The sequence below is a fragment of the Phaseolus vulgaris genome, chromosome 3 (genome assembly GCF_051622355.1).
Source record: "Phaseolus vulgaris cultivar YP4 chromosome 3, ASM5162235v1, whole genome shotgun sequence".
Lineage (NCBI taxonomy): Eukaryota > Viridiplantae > Streptophyta > Magnoliopsida > Fabales > Fabaceae > Phaseolus > Phaseolus vulgaris.
The window spans coordinates 37,301,753-37,321,832 of record NC_143500.1 but is presented as its reverse complement, the minus strand read 5'-3'; the positions used below and the strand labels follow the sequence as shown (position 1 = coordinate 37,321,832).

The 20,080-nt window shown below is 35.0% G+C and overlaps 1 protein-coding gene across 2 annotated transcripts; it reads right to left on the bottom strand.

The window, feature by feature from the left end:
- Window positions 1-880: 880 nt before the first annotated feature.
- On the bottom strand, window positions 881-17,647 carry LOC137807359 (FGGY family of carbohydrate kinase). Of its 2 annotated transcripts, none has more exons than XM_090300801.1 (15): window positions 17,343-17,647; window positions 16,299-16,378; window positions 15,139-15,256; window positions 9,424-9,602; window positions 8,194-8,276; window positions 7,914-8,098; window positions 6,736-6,797; window positions 6,426-6,528; window positions 6,215-6,334; window positions 5,501-5,620; window positions 5,279-5,399; window positions 5,045-5,201; window positions 3,256-3,328; window positions 1,960-2,087; window positions 881-1,357 (listed from the first exon to the last, which is right to left on the bottom strand). In XM_090300801.1, exons 1-15 carry the CDS (start codon window positions 17,422-17,424, stop codon window positions 1,235-1,237), a joined length of 1,734 nt encoding a protein of 577 aa, XP_090156927.1. In that variant the 5' UTR covers window positions 17,425-17,647; the 3' UTR covers window positions 881-1,234. The 2 variants fall into 2 exon arrangements, with proteins under 2 accessions (XP_090156927.1, XP_068464072.1); XM_068607971.2 differs by having other exon boundaries at window positions 15,139-15,243; window positions 17,343-17,559.
- Between the last annotated feature and the right edge of the window lie 2,433 nt (window positions 17,648-20,080).

Here is a 20,080-nt window from a genome sequence, read left to right as displayed (position 1 = left end):
ATATTTAATTTTATTTATTTATTTAAATATTATATTATATTATTTTTTATTTATAATTATAATTTTATATTATTTTAATTGACTAAAATGTGTACAAAATTAATTAATATTTTATTTTTTTATATAAAAAATAAATTTGTAATCTTACAATTTATACCATTAAAAATAATTTAAAATATTTTTTACAACCATCACATCATTCATGTATTTCAATAAATTTTTTTGGACATTCACTTTATCTTACTTCAATCTAAACACACCCAACTTTCTTTCTAGTTTCTTCTTAAATCCTAAGACTTCAATTTCTGAAGATCCTCAATTTTCTTCTCCCCAATCCAAACAAAACATTAACATTTATGAATTGGCATGAATAAAGCCTCTTTGTTATCCTCACCTTCACGTTGGATGCTTTTTTACCTTCTTCCTGCTTTTGTCCACCAAGGTGCACTTCTTTTGGGATTCCCAGCAAGATAGAATCTCTACAGTACAAGTGAAACATTGGGGAAGTTATAGGTCCAGTAAGGAGTTCCAGATGGAACTGCAAATATGTCACTCTTCCTTGGGTAACAAAGAAGCATAACAAATTTAATTTTCGTAAGAATAATACATTTCTCCAAAAATACTTTTCTCTAGAAGAGTATTAATTCGTTCTATGATTATCTCTAAGATGATTTTTTTATGAGAATGCAACAAAAATTAAAAAAAACAATTACTAACAATTTAGCCATTTCACACTTTTTGGAAGGTTTAGAACGAGATCTTCAGAGTGTAAAAAGAAAAGGCCTAAAATTAGTTTCCCCACATTTCCATTGTGTATCTGTTGCACATTGAAAATTAGATCATGACAAAACATGTCTAAGTTATGAAGCCATGAGGAGGGTTCCAAGAATTCTAAAAAATCTGAAGTCATAGGGTACACTACATCCGAAAGTAATGTTAGTAAAGTGTCAAACTGACTACATTTTACAGTATCCTACCAGCTAAAAGTGGGTCTGTACATAAAATTTCTGTTAGAATTTTAACGTCAATATTGGTGACTATTTTTCGTTGTATTTCTGAAATTTTCACTGTCTAACCTATCACAAAAAAACAAAACCATGAAAATATTCGTCTAACTGGTAATATTCTGGCCATTATTTCTTTCTCTATCCTAAATATTCATTCTAGAGGCATGAATATGAAATCTTCGCAAGGAGCACCTCAAATGGCGGTTTGAATCAAATATTCTGCAAAGCTATGATAAGGCTTGGGCAATCATGGAACGATAAGAGAGCTGCTGTTCATAAAGGCCACGGAAGATCTTGTATTTGACATCATGGTACTTTTTGACCGTTGGATTCTTAGATGGATGAATGACCTGCAAAAATTCATGAAATCTGTTAGCCGTTCAGGAAAAAAAACTAGGAGCATTGGTTTTATTTCGTTTACAAAAACATCTACAGACAACAAGGCATGCGAGTAGAAAATCTGGTCATCCACCATAGGCCATTGAAATTTAATATCTGGACTCATCCATTGATCTCTGTACTTCTGTAACAAATCATAGGTATCTGTTCTTTTCTAACTACAGACTAGGAAGCATAACATCCAAACTATTTAGTAAATATTCTGCACATACAAAATGTAAATTCAGTAATAGTTTCACAAGGAACTAATCTATTGTATATGCAGAGTCTGCCGTAAACTATTAAATATTTTTTTATACCATGGAGATATATATTATAAATTTGAACTAATACTACGTTATTTATTCTAATTTAACAACAAATTTCAGTTCCTAATACTTCCAACTTTAGCATCAAATTCCTCAAATGTTGATGACACCATTCAGAACTATATGAAAAGTACTACCACTACACCTAATTTAATGCAATTGACCTTGATTTCTAATCTGAAATTAAAAAAAAAATTAATTGTACTTTTTTATTTTTCAGTATTTAAACACTGAAAAATCCACACCTCGCCAGGTGCATTCAGGGCTTTCATGGCCTCGCCAAGATTATGATATTTCCTTGTAGCAACAGCACCCAGAATAGCCGCACCTAAGAGCACAGATTCACTTTCCCTTGGAAGAATTATGGGGCAACCTGGGAAAATTATAAACAAGATCCATTAAAACTAACATACCAATGTCTATAAAAATGATTCATTATCCTTAAGAAAACAAAACATGAAATAAAGCTTCAACTACCATTTATGTCATTCCTTATCATTTATAGGAGCATTCGATCCCAAAACTATTGTCACTGACAAAGTTTGTGATACTGGCATGGGTGTTCAAAATTCTGAATTGGGTACACCAACCAAAGTTTAGATTGGTTCATATTCATCTTAACTACAGGATTTGGTTTAAAAAAAATAATGTTCAGTTCAGTCCAATTTAAACCCACCATGTAGAGATATATAGGACATAAAATCGTGTTCAAATACTTAGATTCTACATATATCACACATAAGATTGAAGCTATAGATTCATTATCACTTTTTCCTATTGTGAATTTATTGCATTTCTTTTTGTTATTTTACTGTAGTTATATTACAAAACCAGAACAACCCCAGATAATAATAACTAAGGAGGAAGGAATGGAATAGTAAACAAAACAGTGAAGTATTATTTACTTCGAGGGGGAAATTGTGTAAGGAAGAAACTCTGCTACTGCCAGAGCTAAGCTCTCTACAAAGAATCTACATTATTTACAAATGTCATAATTCCCCAAATGAAGACACCCCTTCTCACCCACGTACCCCCCTATTTGTTATCAGCCTCCCTTCACTTTTGGTTTTTTTTCTTTCCCTCCCTGCCAGCTTAGTAATTTCTTCCACTCTCTCTCTATTCCTCCTAGTACAACTTTCCAAACTTAGGGCCCATGAGACAACTGATGGTTTGGACCCCATGAATTGTATAGGTCCTAAACAAGTTAGCACTGGATAAGATAAAATTTGAAATATCACAGCTATTACAATTGTTAGTTTTAGCTATTAGTTTCTATTCACTTGAAACACCAACACCACAGAAACAAACCAAACACTGAACTATGGATTGGTTTGTAAAATACATGGAAGAGTAAAGAATGTTCTTTTTTTCCGGGTTGCCATTAAACCAAACCTTGAACTAGCATAACTTTGTTAACAACTTAAATTGGAGTGCACTTTGTGTCCCTTTTTACATAGAATAAGATCCATAGTATGAAACACAAGAATAAGAGTATCTGAGCTTGAGCAAATATGCTCTTCGCCCCACTCCTCAACACATACCAATAATATCAGCATGTTCCTGAATGAAGATAGAATTCTTTGAAAGGCCACCACACGCAAGTAGTGTGCTGATCTGCAGGCAAAGGCAGAGCAATTATGGTAATAATATTCATCAACTCTGCATCAACAGACAGGAGTAATGACTTTGAAGCATAACAGGGATATACAACAATTATGCAAATAATTTGTAGCTACTGGTAAGGATATTACTAAAATGATGTTAATAACCAAATAATAAAATATGATCCTTACATGTCCGACAGTAGATCAATTGTCTCACGGACCAAAGGTTTGGATGGAAGGTATACACAGGGCTAAAGAAAGTGGTTAAGGTGGCAGGCCAAGTGGAAGTCCAGAGTAGCATCCACCGTGCATAGTAAACTGAGAATGATAATTTAGGAGAGGTTGGCTAGAGGAGAGAGTGCGTATGATAGTACATCAGTAAGCTTATGATAGAGATGTGTTTTCTTAGGAAGCTTTTCCCTGGGAAAATGTTAACAGTAGCTATTCTACCTTTCTGTTCTTTTTCCTCCACAGGTAATCTCATTATGCTTTGAGGCACATATAAAATACAACAGAATATATTTTGGTTTTATTATAATTTTGGGTTCCCATTAAATGGCATATACAAAATTGAGCACCATAGAATAACTTCCTTGCCTCCACTATAATCTGAGCATTAAGCTAGGATTTCTCTCCCATAGCAGAATGGGTTTTCTAAGTGTAAATTATAATCAATTTTCAGGCTCATGCTTAAAAGCTTAAGAATTTCAATCAAGTAGTTTTTTAAACCAAAGGTATCGATACTATTAAACCTTAAGCCCCCAGTAAAGTAGAATATGATTTTATTTTTCTCTAAACTTGTCGATACAACCAGTGAGCAACATACTTGTGGCAAATCATGATGTGGTTGAATATTTTCAATTCAACCACAGAAATGGGTGTGGTAAATTCCTTTCCCAAGTTTTGCATTAGACATATTATGACTTGATTACCTAATATATGACCACTCCTACAAAAAAAACTAATTACTGTAGTTTATAATTATGCATAGAGTATTTCCTTATTCATCATGTACATGTAATTAGGATTTCTTCTAATTTCCCTCTCACTGTTACTTCGTATAGATTTGTAGCCTAAAATATTCAGGTTAGCGTTTATTCCATGTCAAAATGTGTTGTACTTGTACCTTCTGCGGTAAATTAAAATATACTTTTTTTCAGTTCCTTTTGAACTCTAACCCCCAATAAATAATAATCACCGCCTCCATATCATTGATAGTTATGGAACACTGGTATTGGATTTAGTTATGCACCTATGGACAGTGTTCAAGACCTACCATTTGCTCTACACTTAAAAATTACAGAAAAGAACAACCATCAGTTTTAAAAAATAGAGTGGAAACAAAAAATAGTCATCTATTGCTTGTTAACTTCACCATAAGTTTTTTTTTTCTTTTTGTGGGCTCTAATATGCACATGCTCACCTTAAAGGATGCCTGATGCTAGCAAAACAACATTATAGCAAGGTGTATTTTCGTGGATATGAGCATGTGATAAGAATCCTCAGAGAACCATAATACAAAAACTAGTTGTTTTAGTTGAGTTCAAGGCCTTGTAAACTTTATAAACCCACACTAGAATTCCATGCTTAAAATGTGAAACCCAAGTGGCACACCCTACAATTTGATTCTAACAGCGTAAACATGAAATGGATATGGATGTTAAAAACAGACCAACCCAAAGAACAAGCGATAACCTCAAACATGTAATAGCATTGTAATCCTTACTTTGTGACCATTAGCATTGCAATGCTCTACAATGTGACGTGTGCCATATGCAATGCCCTGCACAGCTGCCAGGTAAAGAAGAGCCAACTGTTTCTCACTTGTGTCAAGTGTCAAACCATAGATGACACCTTTTGCTTTTGGATCTGCAAGGGGAGACCTGGTCCATAATATACATATATATATCAGCCTACTATTTGGAAGCCACTATGGCATGACAGGTTTGTCACCAAATACCTATTCCCATGAAAGTCAGGAAGAACATGTACATCTTCAGTCAAGGCAGCAACAAAGGGTAGGTTCTGCTCAACTATCACTGTTTCCAACATCTTGTTCAGAAGCTCAAACACTGAAATATCTGGAATATTAAAGCATGAAGAATTAGTATTAAGACATCTCCCAAAATCAGACTTGTTAATATAAATATTTAGTATGTTCCAAATTAAGAAAAAAACTTACTTTGGGAAGCAGCTCGATTTGCAAGGAGTGTAGAAGCAGCATGATTTTCGATTATATGATCCAATAATGCACCAGTAGCACTCTGCCCACCTTCGGTTAGCCAATATTCTGGTACCATTGCTGAAAGTTCGGATAAAGAAAAAAAGCACCACAAGATAGAAGTGGCAAGAGAAGCAATGGTGAGTGCTTTAATAAAATGGAATAGGGTAAAAATTAAACTGGATATCCTTCAGGTGATTCTGTCAAATGTAAACTCTAACTTAATGCTTACTTTTTATCTCAATATCAATGTTCCACAAAAAGGAACTAGTCACAAGTAGCCAGACAATATATTTACAAAGACTCGTATATAGTTTTAACATGAATACAGTAACAAAAATATAAAATATCAGATAAAAAGAGACAAGCATTAAACCCAAATGAATAAATTCCATATCCATGTTCCAACCAGAGCGAATTTTATCCAGGATATTTCAACCACAACCAAGAAATTTACAACTATTATAAAGAAAAGGAAATTTTCATTTCTCACTTGAAACTACTCTCAACCATCTTACAATTAAAAATGTTTAAACTGTACGAATTGCCACTGCAGATACCCCAATAATCAACAAACCATGATTGTTTCAAATGTGTCTAATCCAAAAGAAAAAGGTACAATGTCATCCACAATTGAGATTTAATTCATAAACTAGAGAAAATAGTGCAGTGTACCTGACCAAAATGGACCCCAAACCCCTGGAATAAACAATTTGCTCTGGGATACAGCCATATGGCATGTAGAAGTTCCACAAACTAACACCATACGATTGCAAATAGCTTCCTTGTCATGTTCTAAGGATACAGAAATTATTTTAGTTAAGAAACACAACACAACTACTTTATCCAAATCTTAAATTACAAGTGTAAAGTATAGGATAACAACCTTCAGCTTCTGATGGTGGCACACTTTCAATTACCCCCACACCACCAGCATGAGCATCTATGAGTGATGTCCCAACAGGAATCCCCGGTACCAGACCCAGTTCCTGAAATTTTCAACCCATCAAAAGTATTTAAAAAAACAGCCAAGCCAAAGAAGTTTGTTACATCAACCTGAACCAATCCCTATAGATGGAGGAAGGTAGTGTTCACTCTTCCAACTAAGCAATGTATGTTAGCTTTGTCAGTGAACCTCAAGGAAGCACCAGTTCAACTTCAAATTAATAAACATTATTCAATACATAAGTTCTTGCCTTTGCTGCTGCAGGAGTAAGACCAGAACCCAGAGGATGGCCAGGGAAAGCAACACTTCGTCCTGTCATTATGATTCATTACCAAGTTAAGCAGTGAGAAGACAGAAGCAGCAAAGAATGGCACAAACATAGATGATTAATCATAAGCTTACTGACACCAGTTTTCATTCGATCAACTGATCAAGCATGAACATGAGGACTCTTTAATAAATGAGAAATTAATAACATTCAAGTTTAATCATAAATAGTCATGTTGATTTGATACAACATTGTTTCTTCATACATATTGAACTACCAAAGGGAGAAAAGAATTGAGCTCAATATAAAGCTATGGTGGACTGACACAGTTTGCAGTTGCACAAAATGACAAGATTATTTCCTGAAATTTAAAAATTGCTAGACATGTACCAAATATTTGATATAAGTATAACCCTGGTCTAAGAAGTTATTAATTGTACGAAAACTTCATATTTAAAGTTTAGACAGAAAAATTCATTTACAGATAGGGAATACAAAATTATGTAGAACTTACTCCAAATGGTGAGAATCCATTACTCAAGAAAAAAGTTTAATTTAACTCAATCTGTTTAATAATATTTTCTGGATATATAATTTATCAGTCCATCTATTGAATTTAAATTTCTTATTAAGTATATCAAAAGTCTGTAAATTTTTAAACAAATTAAAAATTAGTTAACAATTCATAAATTAACTTTATTCCAATGTATTGTGTACATTGGAAGAAGTAAACATTGACTATAAAATTATATACTGATTAATTTTATCTATAAATTAGCATGGATGATCATTAGATAGTATTAAATTATTTAATGGCTATATTTGTTAAACTCGTGTTATATAAAATGTTATTGAGCGAAATGTCCAAGACTTACACCTATAGTAAATGAGCTTCTTCCTTCCTCTAAAATTTCATATGCTTTTACCTAATAGGTTAAACTTTTTGAGATAGTGAGTTGTTTCTGTTTATATACTATCAAAGCCTCTATGAACAAACGAAAGTGTTGAGCCATTCATCAGTGTGTGTGTGTCCATTCAAAACCAAAAACAACATGGGGAGGGTAGATGTGTAATATAAAAACATTTTACGAACTTTGGTCAAGCAACTTAATCTTTTGAGAGTTGATTCTTAACAAGGCCAATGTTAATAAAATGAATACCTATCTTAGCATGATGTCCTTCAATAAGATCACCCAAACCAATTTCCTCCCAAAAGTCATCATCCCATCCACAAGCTTCCATATCTCGAGAGTTTTTATCATTGACATGATGCATGTGTGCATGACCCAGATAAGTCCATTTACAAACAGTGGTGCATAGACTGCGAGTATCATCCCCGGTCGCCCTAAAGATTTCTAAAAATTAATCCAAATGAAGAGCCACTAGACTAGAACACAAATTGATCTTGAACATAGAGAAGACTTTAACTACATAGATTACCTGTATGACAACCAATCACTCAAGTCCATCCACCTGAAAACCATTGACCAAGATTCTTGCAAATTTTCTTTAACCCATAGAAGCTGAAAAGTTAGATTGTATTAAATAAAATTTGTTAGAAACTTATATTTCTAACTGTTGGCCTTCCATTAATTTATTAAAACATTGGTTGAGTGATGTTTTGATCTGTCTTGCAATATCCATAATGTGATCAATGAATATTAGACATCACATGGTGAGTGTAGTCGAATGGTGTAGTCTATAATTGAATGGAAATCGTGTGGGTCGAAACATCTTCAACTCTTAATGAAAAAGGTGTTATTTAAATGGACATGGCTCTGAATGAAAAGTCATAAACGAACCAGTGGAGCCATTTAAGAAAAGGAAGGTCCAATCTCTACTTTCTCTATATATACATGTCTTTGGAACATATGGTAGAGACTTCTGATCTACATACACTTACCAATGAAGTTTTAAAAAGGGGAGGAAATATCATATCTTACGAATCCAGGAAATCTAAGACAATCCAGTGAACTCATGTTGATGAAACAATGGCCTCAGGAGATAAATACCATAGACCTTTCATAATATAGTTGGTATTTCAAATTCATGTAACTATGATCCAATTAACAACTTATGATTGTGAAAATATAACAAAGATTTAATAAAGTCATAATTGAATCAATAAAACTAGTGAAACATACTAAAGAATATAAATTATAAAAGAAATAATGTATTATATGAACAAGCTGGATTGTGCACAACTAAACAGTTTAGTAGTTTCAACTTTCAAAAGGTAAATTCTATCCAATATAATTTTTTTCCTGACAAGTTTATTTAAACATTAAACTCCAAAAAGTTCAAACAAAAAATCAACTATACAAGTTTATCTAATGGAATTAACAAAACAAAAAGTTTGAAGAGCAAAAAATTTTTTGTTTAAGATAATCCGGTAAATTGTGTCTGGCAGGTCACCCACTCAAATTAATTATGATGTTCCTAACTTCACCCAGTATGGAATACAAGGTCCTATCCCAGTTCCAGATGTGCCATTTAACACTTTCAGAAATCATTGCAAACAACAGATATGCATTCATTCCAATAGTCTGCAGTTAATTTTTTTACAGCGAAACACCATGTAAGCCAGAGATTGATTACAATAAAACTTATTAGACAGTATATTGTGTACAGTGACCAGAAGTGAAATGATGGAACTGGTTCAGATAGTACCTTCGGAGGCTCCATTTCTGGTGAAACAGCTCCTCCACAATACTCCAATACAGGTGATTTAGAGGAATTGATCCTTTCAGCTTGTTCTACGGCTCGATGATCCATCCATACAATAACATTTCTTCTTGAATCACCACTCAAAGAAACCGAAACGGGTGAGCTGTCAGAATCCACTGCAACTGTTGTAATACATGAACAATGTTACCTTCAAATAAAACTAAATAGTTTGATACAGACCAACACAGAAAATAAGAGAAAGGAGGTAAACGTGGTATATTATTGATACTGAAAAAGGGAAAATACAGTAGGAGGCTACTGTCCAGAGCTATGCTCCTATAGAGAATTAGCATTCTCCATTCTGCAAAACTGCAATATTCTTTTTTTCCCCCATTCTCATGCTAGGCTGTGCCTATAAGGATACACGCCTCACACACCCACAAATCCCGTAACTAACTATCACCCAACCTTTTCTTTCTCTCTCTCTCTCTCTGCCACCTCATCATGCTCTGTTAGCCTTTTCAATTCTGTTTCTCCTAGTGTACACACGCCATATTCTAGGCCTATGTAAACCTGGATCAGCTTGAACATTCTTTTGGGCCCATGAATCATTTTGGGTTCTATCAATTCCACCTTCTTGAGATACAACCTTGTCCTCAAGGTTAAAAGCGGGAAATTGATTGAGAATTGTGAGTTCATCTTCCCATGTTGCTTCATCTTTTGATTTGCCTTGCCACTTGATCAAACACTGCTTCACCTCGTCGTCCTGCCGAGACTCTGTTCTGCTAGCTAACACCAATTATGGTTCTGCTGTCTCAACAATTTCACCAGACAGACTCTCAGGAAGGTCTTTCTCCACCTGGCAAGTTCCCACTGCTTTCTTCAGTAAGGACACATGAAATACTGGATGAATACGTGAGCTGTCAGGTAGTTGAAGCTTGTAAGCAACTGAACCAATGCATTCCAACACTTGGAAAGGTCCATAAAATCTAGCAGACAATTTAGGATTGATTCGATGAGCTACGGATTGCTGTCTATGTGGACGTAATTTCACAAAAACCCAATCCCCCACTTCAAATTTCTGGTCATGTCGCTTCTTATCAGCTTGAGCCTTCATCCTAACTTGTGCTCTAAGTAAGTGGCCTTTTAATTGTCGTAACGCTTCATCCTGGTCCAACAGCTCCTGCTGAACAGCCTCTACCTTAGTTTCTCCGACAGCAAATCGAAGTAAAGTTGGGGGTTTGCGTCCATAAACGATCTCAAATGGGGTGACCCCAATGGACTCATGAAAGGTAGTATTATACCAATACTCCGCCCAATGCACCCACTGGATCCATGTTCGTGGCTGGTCAGCAATAAAACACCGTAAGTACGTCTCTAAGCAACGGTTAACGACCTCTGTTTGTCCATCCGTTTCGGGATGATAAGCTGTACTCATGGTAAGGTGAGTTCCCTGCAACTTGAACAACTCCTTCCAAAAGTTGCTGACAAAGATAGGATCGCGGTCACTTACAATAGACTTCGGTGTTCCATGTAAACGAACCACTTCCTTGGTAAAGTGTTCTGCTACCACTCTAGCTGTGTACGGATGCTTGAGGGGAATAAAATGAGCATACTTGGATAGGCGGTCCACGACCACAAACACCGAGTCAATTCCCTTCACCTTTGGTAATCCATTGATAAAATCCATGGATAAGTCATCCCAAATTTTTTCTGGAATAGGTAGAGGCTGTAATAATCCACCGGGAGTGGTTGCCAAGTACTTCTGCCTCTGACAAACATCACAACTCCTGACGTATTCTTGAACAGCTCGTTTCATCCCTATCCAATAGATGTTGGCAGCCAACTTCCTGTAGGTACGGTAAAAACCCGAATGCCCTCCTTGAGGGGTGGCATGGAATTCGTGAAACAGCTTTGGGATCCACATGGACTGAGCTGAAATTACTAAGCGCCCTTCATAGTATAAAACCCCTTCTCTATATGAGAAACCAGGTTTACTTGTGGTATTTGCTTTGAGTGCTGCAATGATAGTAGCCAAAGCCTCATCTTGATGAACCTCCTCCATTAACTGCCCTCCGTCACTCCACACAGGGTAAGAAATTAAAGAATGCAACTCCCCTGTCTCGTACATTCTGGACAAAGCATCTGCCCCTCCGTTCGTGGCCCCTGGTTTATAAACAATGTCAAACTGGTACCCCAAAAGCTTGGCAGCCCAATTCTGTTGGTCCATGGTGGAAATCCGCTGATGCAATAGCTGCCGCAGACTCTTTTGATCAGTATATACAATAAATTGCCTACCTAACAAATAAGGGCGCCAGTGCTGCACAGCCAAGACAATTGCCATCAATTCCTTTTCATATGCTGACTTTGTCTGATTTCTTTCACTCAAAGCCTTGCTAAAAAAAGCCACAGGTCTGGAATTCTGCATAAGAATTGCCCCTACTCCACAGCCCGAAGCATCACTTTCAATGATGAAAGGTTGTGAAAAATCAGGTAGAGCAAGAACTGGGGCTGTTGTCATCTTTATCTTCAAAGTGTCAAATGCTAGCTGAGATCTAGGATTCCAAGTGAATCCATCTTTCTTGGTCAGCTCCGTCAGGGGACGTGCTATCCTCCCATAGTCCTTGACAAATTTCCGGTAATATCCGGTAAGTCCCAGAAAGCCTCGCACACCTTTCACATTTTTGGGAGTTGGCCAATTGATGATACTAGCAATCTTGGCAGGATCCATAGTCACCCCTTGTTGAGAAACCACATGACCCAAATACTCTATTGAACACTGAGCAAAAGCGCACTTCTTCCTGTTGACAACCAACTTCTGGTCACGTAAGATCCTCAACACTGTGGAAAGATGCTGAAGATGGGATGGCCAATCGTGACTGTATACCAGTATATCATTGAAGAAAACCAACACAAATCTTCTAAGCATGGCTCGAAACACCTCATTCATTAGGGACTGAAACGTAGACGGAGCATTCATCAGGCCAAAAGGCATTACCAAATACTCGTAGTGCCCCTCATGTGTGCGGAACGCCGTCTTGTGGACATCTTCACCTCGCACCAACACTTGGTGATACCCGGATCTGAGGTCAAGCTTGGAAAAATACATAGCTCCGTGCAACTCATCAATCACGGGAATTGGAAACTTATCCGGCACGGTTGCTTTATTCAAAGCCCTATAATCCACACACATTCGCCACGATCCATCCTTCTTCTTCACCAAAATAACAGGGCTAGAAAAAGCACTCTGACTGTGGCGTACTAACCCTGCTTGCAGTAATTCTTTGGTCTGTTTTTCTATTTCATCTTTGTGATGATGGGAATAGCGATAGGGTCGAACATTTACCGGACCTTGTCCTTCCAACAGGTTGATTCTGTGTTCTATTTGTCGCCTTGGTGGTAGTCCAACGGGCGTTGTAAAAATTTCTGCAAACTGCTCCAATAAATAGTCGAGCTGCTGTTTCTGAATTGGAGTCAAACTCGTCATCTCAGTGGTCTGTGCAACTCTGTTCTGGGGCACCAATTCAGAGGCAAAAAACCATTCCTCAACCCACTTACGTGTGTTTCCCACAAAGCTTTGTAAAGCTATTTGTGCAGTATGTTTTGTGCTCTGTCCCTGTACCATGACCCACTCTTTGTTGTGTTGGAATCTCATGGTCTGCTTTCCCCAATCCACCACCATTTCTCCTAAGGTAGCCAGCCACGACATGCCCAAAACCACATCAATGCCTTCTAAATCAAACAGCAAGGTATCCACAAATAATTTAATTCCCTCTAATTCAATTTCCACCTGCTTACATTCTCCTCTGGCTACAACCTTATGACCATCTCCCAAGCGAATTCTCATTTCCTTAGCGAGTTCCACTTCCCATCCCATGGTTTGAACCAACCTCTTAGAAATGAAGTTGTGTGTTGCCCCACTGTCAACTAAAATCACAATGGGTACTCCCTTAATTGCACCTTCCAATTTCATTGTCTGGGGTTGAACAGTACATGTCTGCAGGCTCAATACAGTGCATTCACCATCAATTTCCAGGTTCTCTTCTTCCATCTCCGTTGAAATCAAAGCCTGCGCTTCACCTTCTTCCTCAGATTCTTCTAACACCATTATCCTCAATTGTTTATCCGGACATTGGTGAAGGGGGTGAAATTTCCCCCCACACTTATAGCATAACCCTTTCTGCCTTCTTTCCAAAAGTTCCTGGTAAGGAAGATGGCGGATTCCACGATCCTTCTGTGTTGCACGTGATTTTTCTGTCGCTGGTAGCCGCCCCTGTTTTTCATCGTTGTTTTGGATCATTACCCAGCCTTGACCCTGTTCACGGCCCACAGAAACTGGCCCATTCATAGTGGGGTGGGTCGACTTATTGTATTGACCAGACCCATACCCGAATCGGGGACCCATACCTTTCGACCCAGTGGCAACCCGATTGCGACCCTGCAACTCGTTCTCTACTGCCTTCGCCAATGTAATGAGGCGTGAACGTGGCAACGGCCCCATCGCACGCATACTCCTCACTCTCGCACGAATATCATCGCGCAACCCATGGATGAAATACCCAAAATATTGTTCATCTGGTAATTTTGGGATCTGGGCTATTAAACGTTCAAATTCCAGAACGTAGGTGTCCACTGAACCATTCTGCTGGAGTGAAGACAATTGTTCAAAGACATCTCCCTCACTAGTGCTTCCATAACGCTCCAGCAACTCTTGGATGAGTTTCTCCCAAGTCAAACCAGAATCCAGATGCAACAGAGAATTGAAGAAATGAATTGTAGATCCCTCCATACAAAGATGGGCTAAGTTCACTCGTACCTCAGGACTGGTTTCCATGACATGAAAATAGACCTCTGCTCTAGCAATCCATCCAGCAGGGTCTTCACCAGTGAACATCGGCAGTTCGACCTTCTTCACTGATTGACGAAACTCGTCCAACAGTTCTCCGTTCAGCTTCAACCATCCTGAGCCAAACGTCGGTCCGCCGGAATCTCCTCTTTCCTCACCGTTCCGATTCTTGTTTCCGCTACTGCCTGTCTCCTTGTCTCCATCAGTCCGCTTCAATTGCAAACTCTGGCTCAGCATCGCCAATAGTTGTTCCTGGTTACTCTCAGCCTTCAATTGCATTGTGTTGAGTGTTGCACGTAGGTTAGCAACTTCATTTTCCAGAGCAGATACTTTGGCTTCCATCTTCTTCGGTGGCATTCGTCAGAATTGTCAAACCTCCTAGCACTGGTTTCTTCCTCGCAGATCCGGCAGGTCGGACCAGTTTGATACAGACCAACACAGAAAATAAGAGAAAGGAGGTAAACGTGGTATATTATTGATACTGAAAAAGGGAAAATACAGTAGGAGGCTACTGTCCAGAGCTATGCTCCTATAGAGAATTAGCATTCTCCATTCTGCAAAACTGCAATATTCTTTTTTTCCCCCATTCTCATGCTAGGCTGTGCCTATAAGGATACACGCCTCACACACCCACAAATCCCGTAACTAACTATCACCCAACCTTTTCTTTCTCTCTCTCTCTCTATGCCACCTCATCATGCTCTGTTAGCCTTTTCAATTCTGTTTCTCCTAGTGTACACACACCATATTCTAGGCCTATGTAAACCTGGATCAGCTTGAACATTCTTTTGGGCCCATGAATCATTTTGGGTTCTATCATAGTCCATGCTGTAAAAGGGAGAGGGAGCAACAATTTCAAAACTATATCATACCAAGAGAACAAGTAGCTGCAAATCCCAGACCCTGTACTTCTGTTGGTGCAACTTTAGCTTTAGAGCAAGCTGCTTTTACAGCTGCACAAACTGCAAGCCATATATCTGTAGAGGATTGCTGTTTAGAACAAAAAGATGAATCTACATTATAAAATATATATACATGTGTGTGTATGTATATTAAATCATTGAAAGTAGAAACCGCCAATACATATCCAACTCAACAAGAACTAAATGTAAACTTATGAATCATTCCTTCCCCATTTTCAAACTCAACATAAAATATATACCAATAGAAATGAAATGAAAGATGAATACGATTGATTTCAACTTAGAGAGACAAGGTTCGAACGTGAAACTCTAGTGATCCAGAAACTTTAGTATAATATATGGCCTCTAGAGTACTGAACACCAGACACACAAATTTGGGACTGTTAATACACTTCCTTGCAAATGACCAATAAGTAACAGTAAACAAATCCTGAGCACTTTCCCTTAGATTTTCAGAACCAACTAAACGAGGTAGGGAAGAGAATTCCTGTCCTATATTTATGAAGCGAATATGTAATGTTATTTCTTTCAAAGGCTGTAATTGATTACTGTTAAATATGTGATTTGAAAGAACAAAATTTATTCAAGACTGATTGTCACTTTGACAGATTGAAGGTCATCTCTGGAAAATATCTACTAGGTTTATCATTATTCACTGTCAGCTTCAACAACTAACTAGCTAATACATTTACTAAGTCTCTCAAGGGATCTTGTGTTGATGACATCTGTAACAAGTTTGTCTCATATGATACATATACTCCAACTTGAGGGGAGTGTTAGAGATATGATTTCATTACATTAAATAGGGACATATGATATGATTTAATAGGGAAATATCTTACCAAATATTTCTCATTATTAGATATTGATTTTGTTCCTTACTATTGTATATCTTTTTCATTATAAATAAGAATACTCATGGGTGTGCCCAACACATGGAATTCATTATATTCTTTTTTGGTTTCTCTCTTCTCGACATGGTAACATAGTGGTACTATCTTCTGTGACTTGTTTTGTCACTAGTCCTTTTAACAATTACTATTACACCAGCTTCACCCTCCAGGTAATCATTTGGATAAACTGAAAGTCATTTTCCCAAACAAAACTACCTCAACACAGGCACCATCTTTCCATATCTGAATTGGGCTGCTTGACAAACCAAGAAGCTTTCCTTTCTCGTCAAACAGACCTGTATTAGCAGCATAGCATCATCAGTAAAAGGACCGATCATTTATACTATCTTGCCATATCTAATGACTAAATAGCTTATTAGCATACACGTATACTGCTTGCAGCACAAAACTACCTAAGCATGGCTGATTTAACAAAAACTACCACTTTTATTCAAAATGAGGAAGGTCAACATGTAAAAATGGTCACTAATTGTATGAAAAGTTGAAAACAACGGGAAAATAAAAAGGTAGAAGTGATATAACTTTCAAAAAATACAACAACAGCTAAAGCCTTACCTAAAGGGTGAGGTCATCCACATGAATATAACCTCCAAAAATAAATAATTAAAGATTTTTAATTTGCATGAAATCCTGGGTTTCAACCTCGTTAGAGCTGTTGTACACCAATAAAATGAGGATTAAGTTATTTAATATCAAAAGTTCTGAATGACCATTTGAAGTGATAGAACTAGTCTACTTCTAGAGATCTCTACAAACTCTCTCATAACACTTTTAAGAGAGAAAAATAGAAAGAAAAAATTATGAGTTTCTCTATAACCTAAAATTAAATTATGTACTAACTAAAAAATAAAATTTATATTAGTTATAAAAGAGTTTATACATACAAACTAAGTTTAAAGTAATGAAGAAGCTAATTTCAATTTTTCTACTTTTTTTTTTTGCGGTCATGTTCTTACTTTTCTCCTAAAAGTTAATTATAACAACTTGGACAAATTTCAACAAAGTGAACGTGTTAAAGAAAAGGACAATAAAAGTACAGGGTTTAAGAGTTCATTGCTCCCAATGCTAATTTCATCTCAGTTGCTACCGGCCACTGTTTAGCAACTGAACACATAAAAACTTGACGTTGAAAAATGAACATCGTCAAACACATCCAATGCGTCAAAACATTATAATTCACTATTCATTTCAACAGAAAATTCCAAGATAAAATTCGCGATGTGTTTGGTGGAAGCGAACCTGCACGAGCGCTTCCGGTCCCAACGTCGACGCCGAGGAATACCGAACGAGAAGGTTCGTCGGGAGAGGAAGAAGCGGCCATTTCTAAGGGAAGAGAGTGTGTATCGGACGAAACCCTTCTTGTGCCGGAAATTATTGCTAGCTTTATCTTTGTCTCTATTTATCTTTGCTCTGATTTGCCTTCTTTCCCTATCAGATATCTCGAATATCGATTGTCAGCATTCACCGATCATCACTGCTTTTATTACCTGTAATCTCCTCTGTGCTATGGTCCCAGATTTGACAGCGGTAAGAAACACGTAGCTGGATATACAAAGTCTAAAGTACCCTTTTCATTCTTTTTTTTTTCTCTTAGAAACTTTTGTTTTGATTTTTTTTTTTGTTTTTAGAACTTTGTCCTAATATTTTAATTTTAAAATCAATTTAATTTATTTAACGTTTCATATTTTAAAATAATGTAATATATTGATTTTAAATTTATAACTAAGTTTTATAATCATCGATCTAATGGTTTTAATTTATAAAAAATCTTCTATATGAATAATTCTTGTAAAACTGGTATGTGTGACTGGAACATCTATCTATTTGTGGGATTAACAACTGTGATTATTCCGGTAAGAGACTTTAAATTTAATTATTATTTTTTAAATTATTTCAATTGTATTATCACATAAAATCAAGTTTTCATATAACAGGACATTGATATAATTTCGACACACGAATTTAAATATTATACAATGTGTTTCAATTTATTTAAAAAAAAATATTTTTCCAGATTGTTTAAAAAAAATTGTTTCTTATTTTTGTAATTATAATAAAAATTTATAAAAAATTTAAGTTTTTAAAAAATTAATAATTTTTTAAATTATATTAAAATTATTAAAAATTTAATAAATATTTTTTGAATTAGATATTTTATCTACCAATGTCAATGTATACATAACACCATTTAAGAGAAAGTCTCATTAAATAATATACGTTCACACATTTATGTTCTATATTTTGTAACAAGGAAAAATAAAAAAGATGTATTTGTTTAATTTTTCTTTCTTTGGAATCAATTATTTTCAAGATCACTCGTATTTTATTTGGTTTAACTTTTGAGTTTTCAAATTCAGAGATCCAATTCATTGAAATTCATGAAGAGGCTACGCAACAAAATATGCTGTTGTGTTACTCCGTTTTTGTTTTCAACAAAGATCTGGTACAATTCACTGTTTAGCTTCCTACCAAAAATTAAACTTAATTGAACTAAATTACAAAGTAGTTTTAAAAAAGGAAGTAAACTAGTTAATTTTATTAGGAATTTTTAATCTAACTAAATTGTTTACCAGTTTAGTTAGTTAATTCTATATTAAAATTGAAGTGAACTATATAATTATTCAACTATATTTTTAATGAAAATTAAACGATGTTTTAATAAACATGGAAATTTAATAAATTGTTGTAGTTACTAAAATATATTTTTTAACTGAAACTAAACTTGAGATTAATACTTAAGTAAACATATTTTTTATTAAGATAGATGCTAGAAAAAAAAATTAACGAGTAAGAGAGAGTGAAGATAGAAAATTTATATTGGTAGTTTACTAGAACTAGTGAATTGAGATGAATTAAATTATATAAAAAGTTAAACTAAAGTAGAAAAATAGTTTTTCTAAACTAAACTAAAACCTGGTTCAAATATTTTTGTTAGTTTGATTAATAGTGTTATACATTTTTTAACTGACCTGTTTTGATCAAAAAAATAAAATAATTTAATTATCTAACTAGTTTTTTTATTACACAGAAGAAACAAAAAGAAATTATCTCTTTTTTTTCACTCAATTTCTTATATAATTTATTAACAATGTATAATCATTAACCTTCTTATATACAATATGTATTCTATAAACTAATATAGATTCTATAAAAAAAAAATACAATAAAAAAAATATATAAACTAATATAAGTATCAAAATTTTGATATGAAATAATGAGCATTAATTAACAAATGGTAAACTTTTGTGTTTAGGAACATAGAAGGTGTTGTCATTTTTCTAAAAATGCATTGTACTTGCTAATCACAGTATGCATTATTGATATTGAAACAATTTTTAACAAACAGAGTTTATAAATTATATTTTATTTTATTGATAAAATCACAACTAAAATTCATTTAAAAGAATCGTTGATTTTAATAACCAATATGAAATAATTATGCTGTTATTTTAATAGTTCAGTTTTAAGAGACTGAACTAAAAAATAATTTGATTTAGTTCTTAATAAAAAATAATTTAGTTTTTATAATTAATTTAATTTAATTGATATTTTTTCAATTCAGTTTAGTTATTTTGAACATTTTGTCACGGAGAATATCTTGAGTGTTTTTTTATATTTCCAAAATTAAATAAAAACAATATGATTCCATGATTTAAAAAATAAAGTCATTAGTAAATTCTGTAATGGTAAAATCATGAAAATAAACTATAAAAGGATAAGTGTTTATTTCTTGATGGAAATGTTGAGAAATGTTTTAGATTGGTTTTAGAGGTTGTGGTGTGGAATTGTTTTTCGATTTTTGGTTTTTGGTTTATATTGAGTTGGAGGTAGTGTCACGAGTGTGTGTTAACTTAAGAAATTTATTTAAATAACTGAACAAGTTACACTTTTAATATAAATAATATTTAATTTCAAAAAGGAGTTTGGGGATCATATTGAATAAACATTTCTTTTTTTACTTTGACGAGTTTAATTTG

Coding starts and splice junctions, on each gene's coding strand:
- LOC137807359 (XM_090300801.1), bottom strand. CDS start 17,424: ATGGCCGCTTCTTCCTCTCCCGACGAACCTTCTCGTTCGGTATTCCTC. Junction 15,257..16,298: donor AAGATGGTGCCTGTGTTGAG/GTAGTTTTGTTT, acceptor TGTTCTAAACAG/CAATCCTCTACAGATATATG. Junction 6,335..6,425: donor GCCACCATCAGAAGCTGAAG/GTTGTTATCCTA, acceptor CTGTATCCTTAG/AACATGACAAGGAAGCTATT.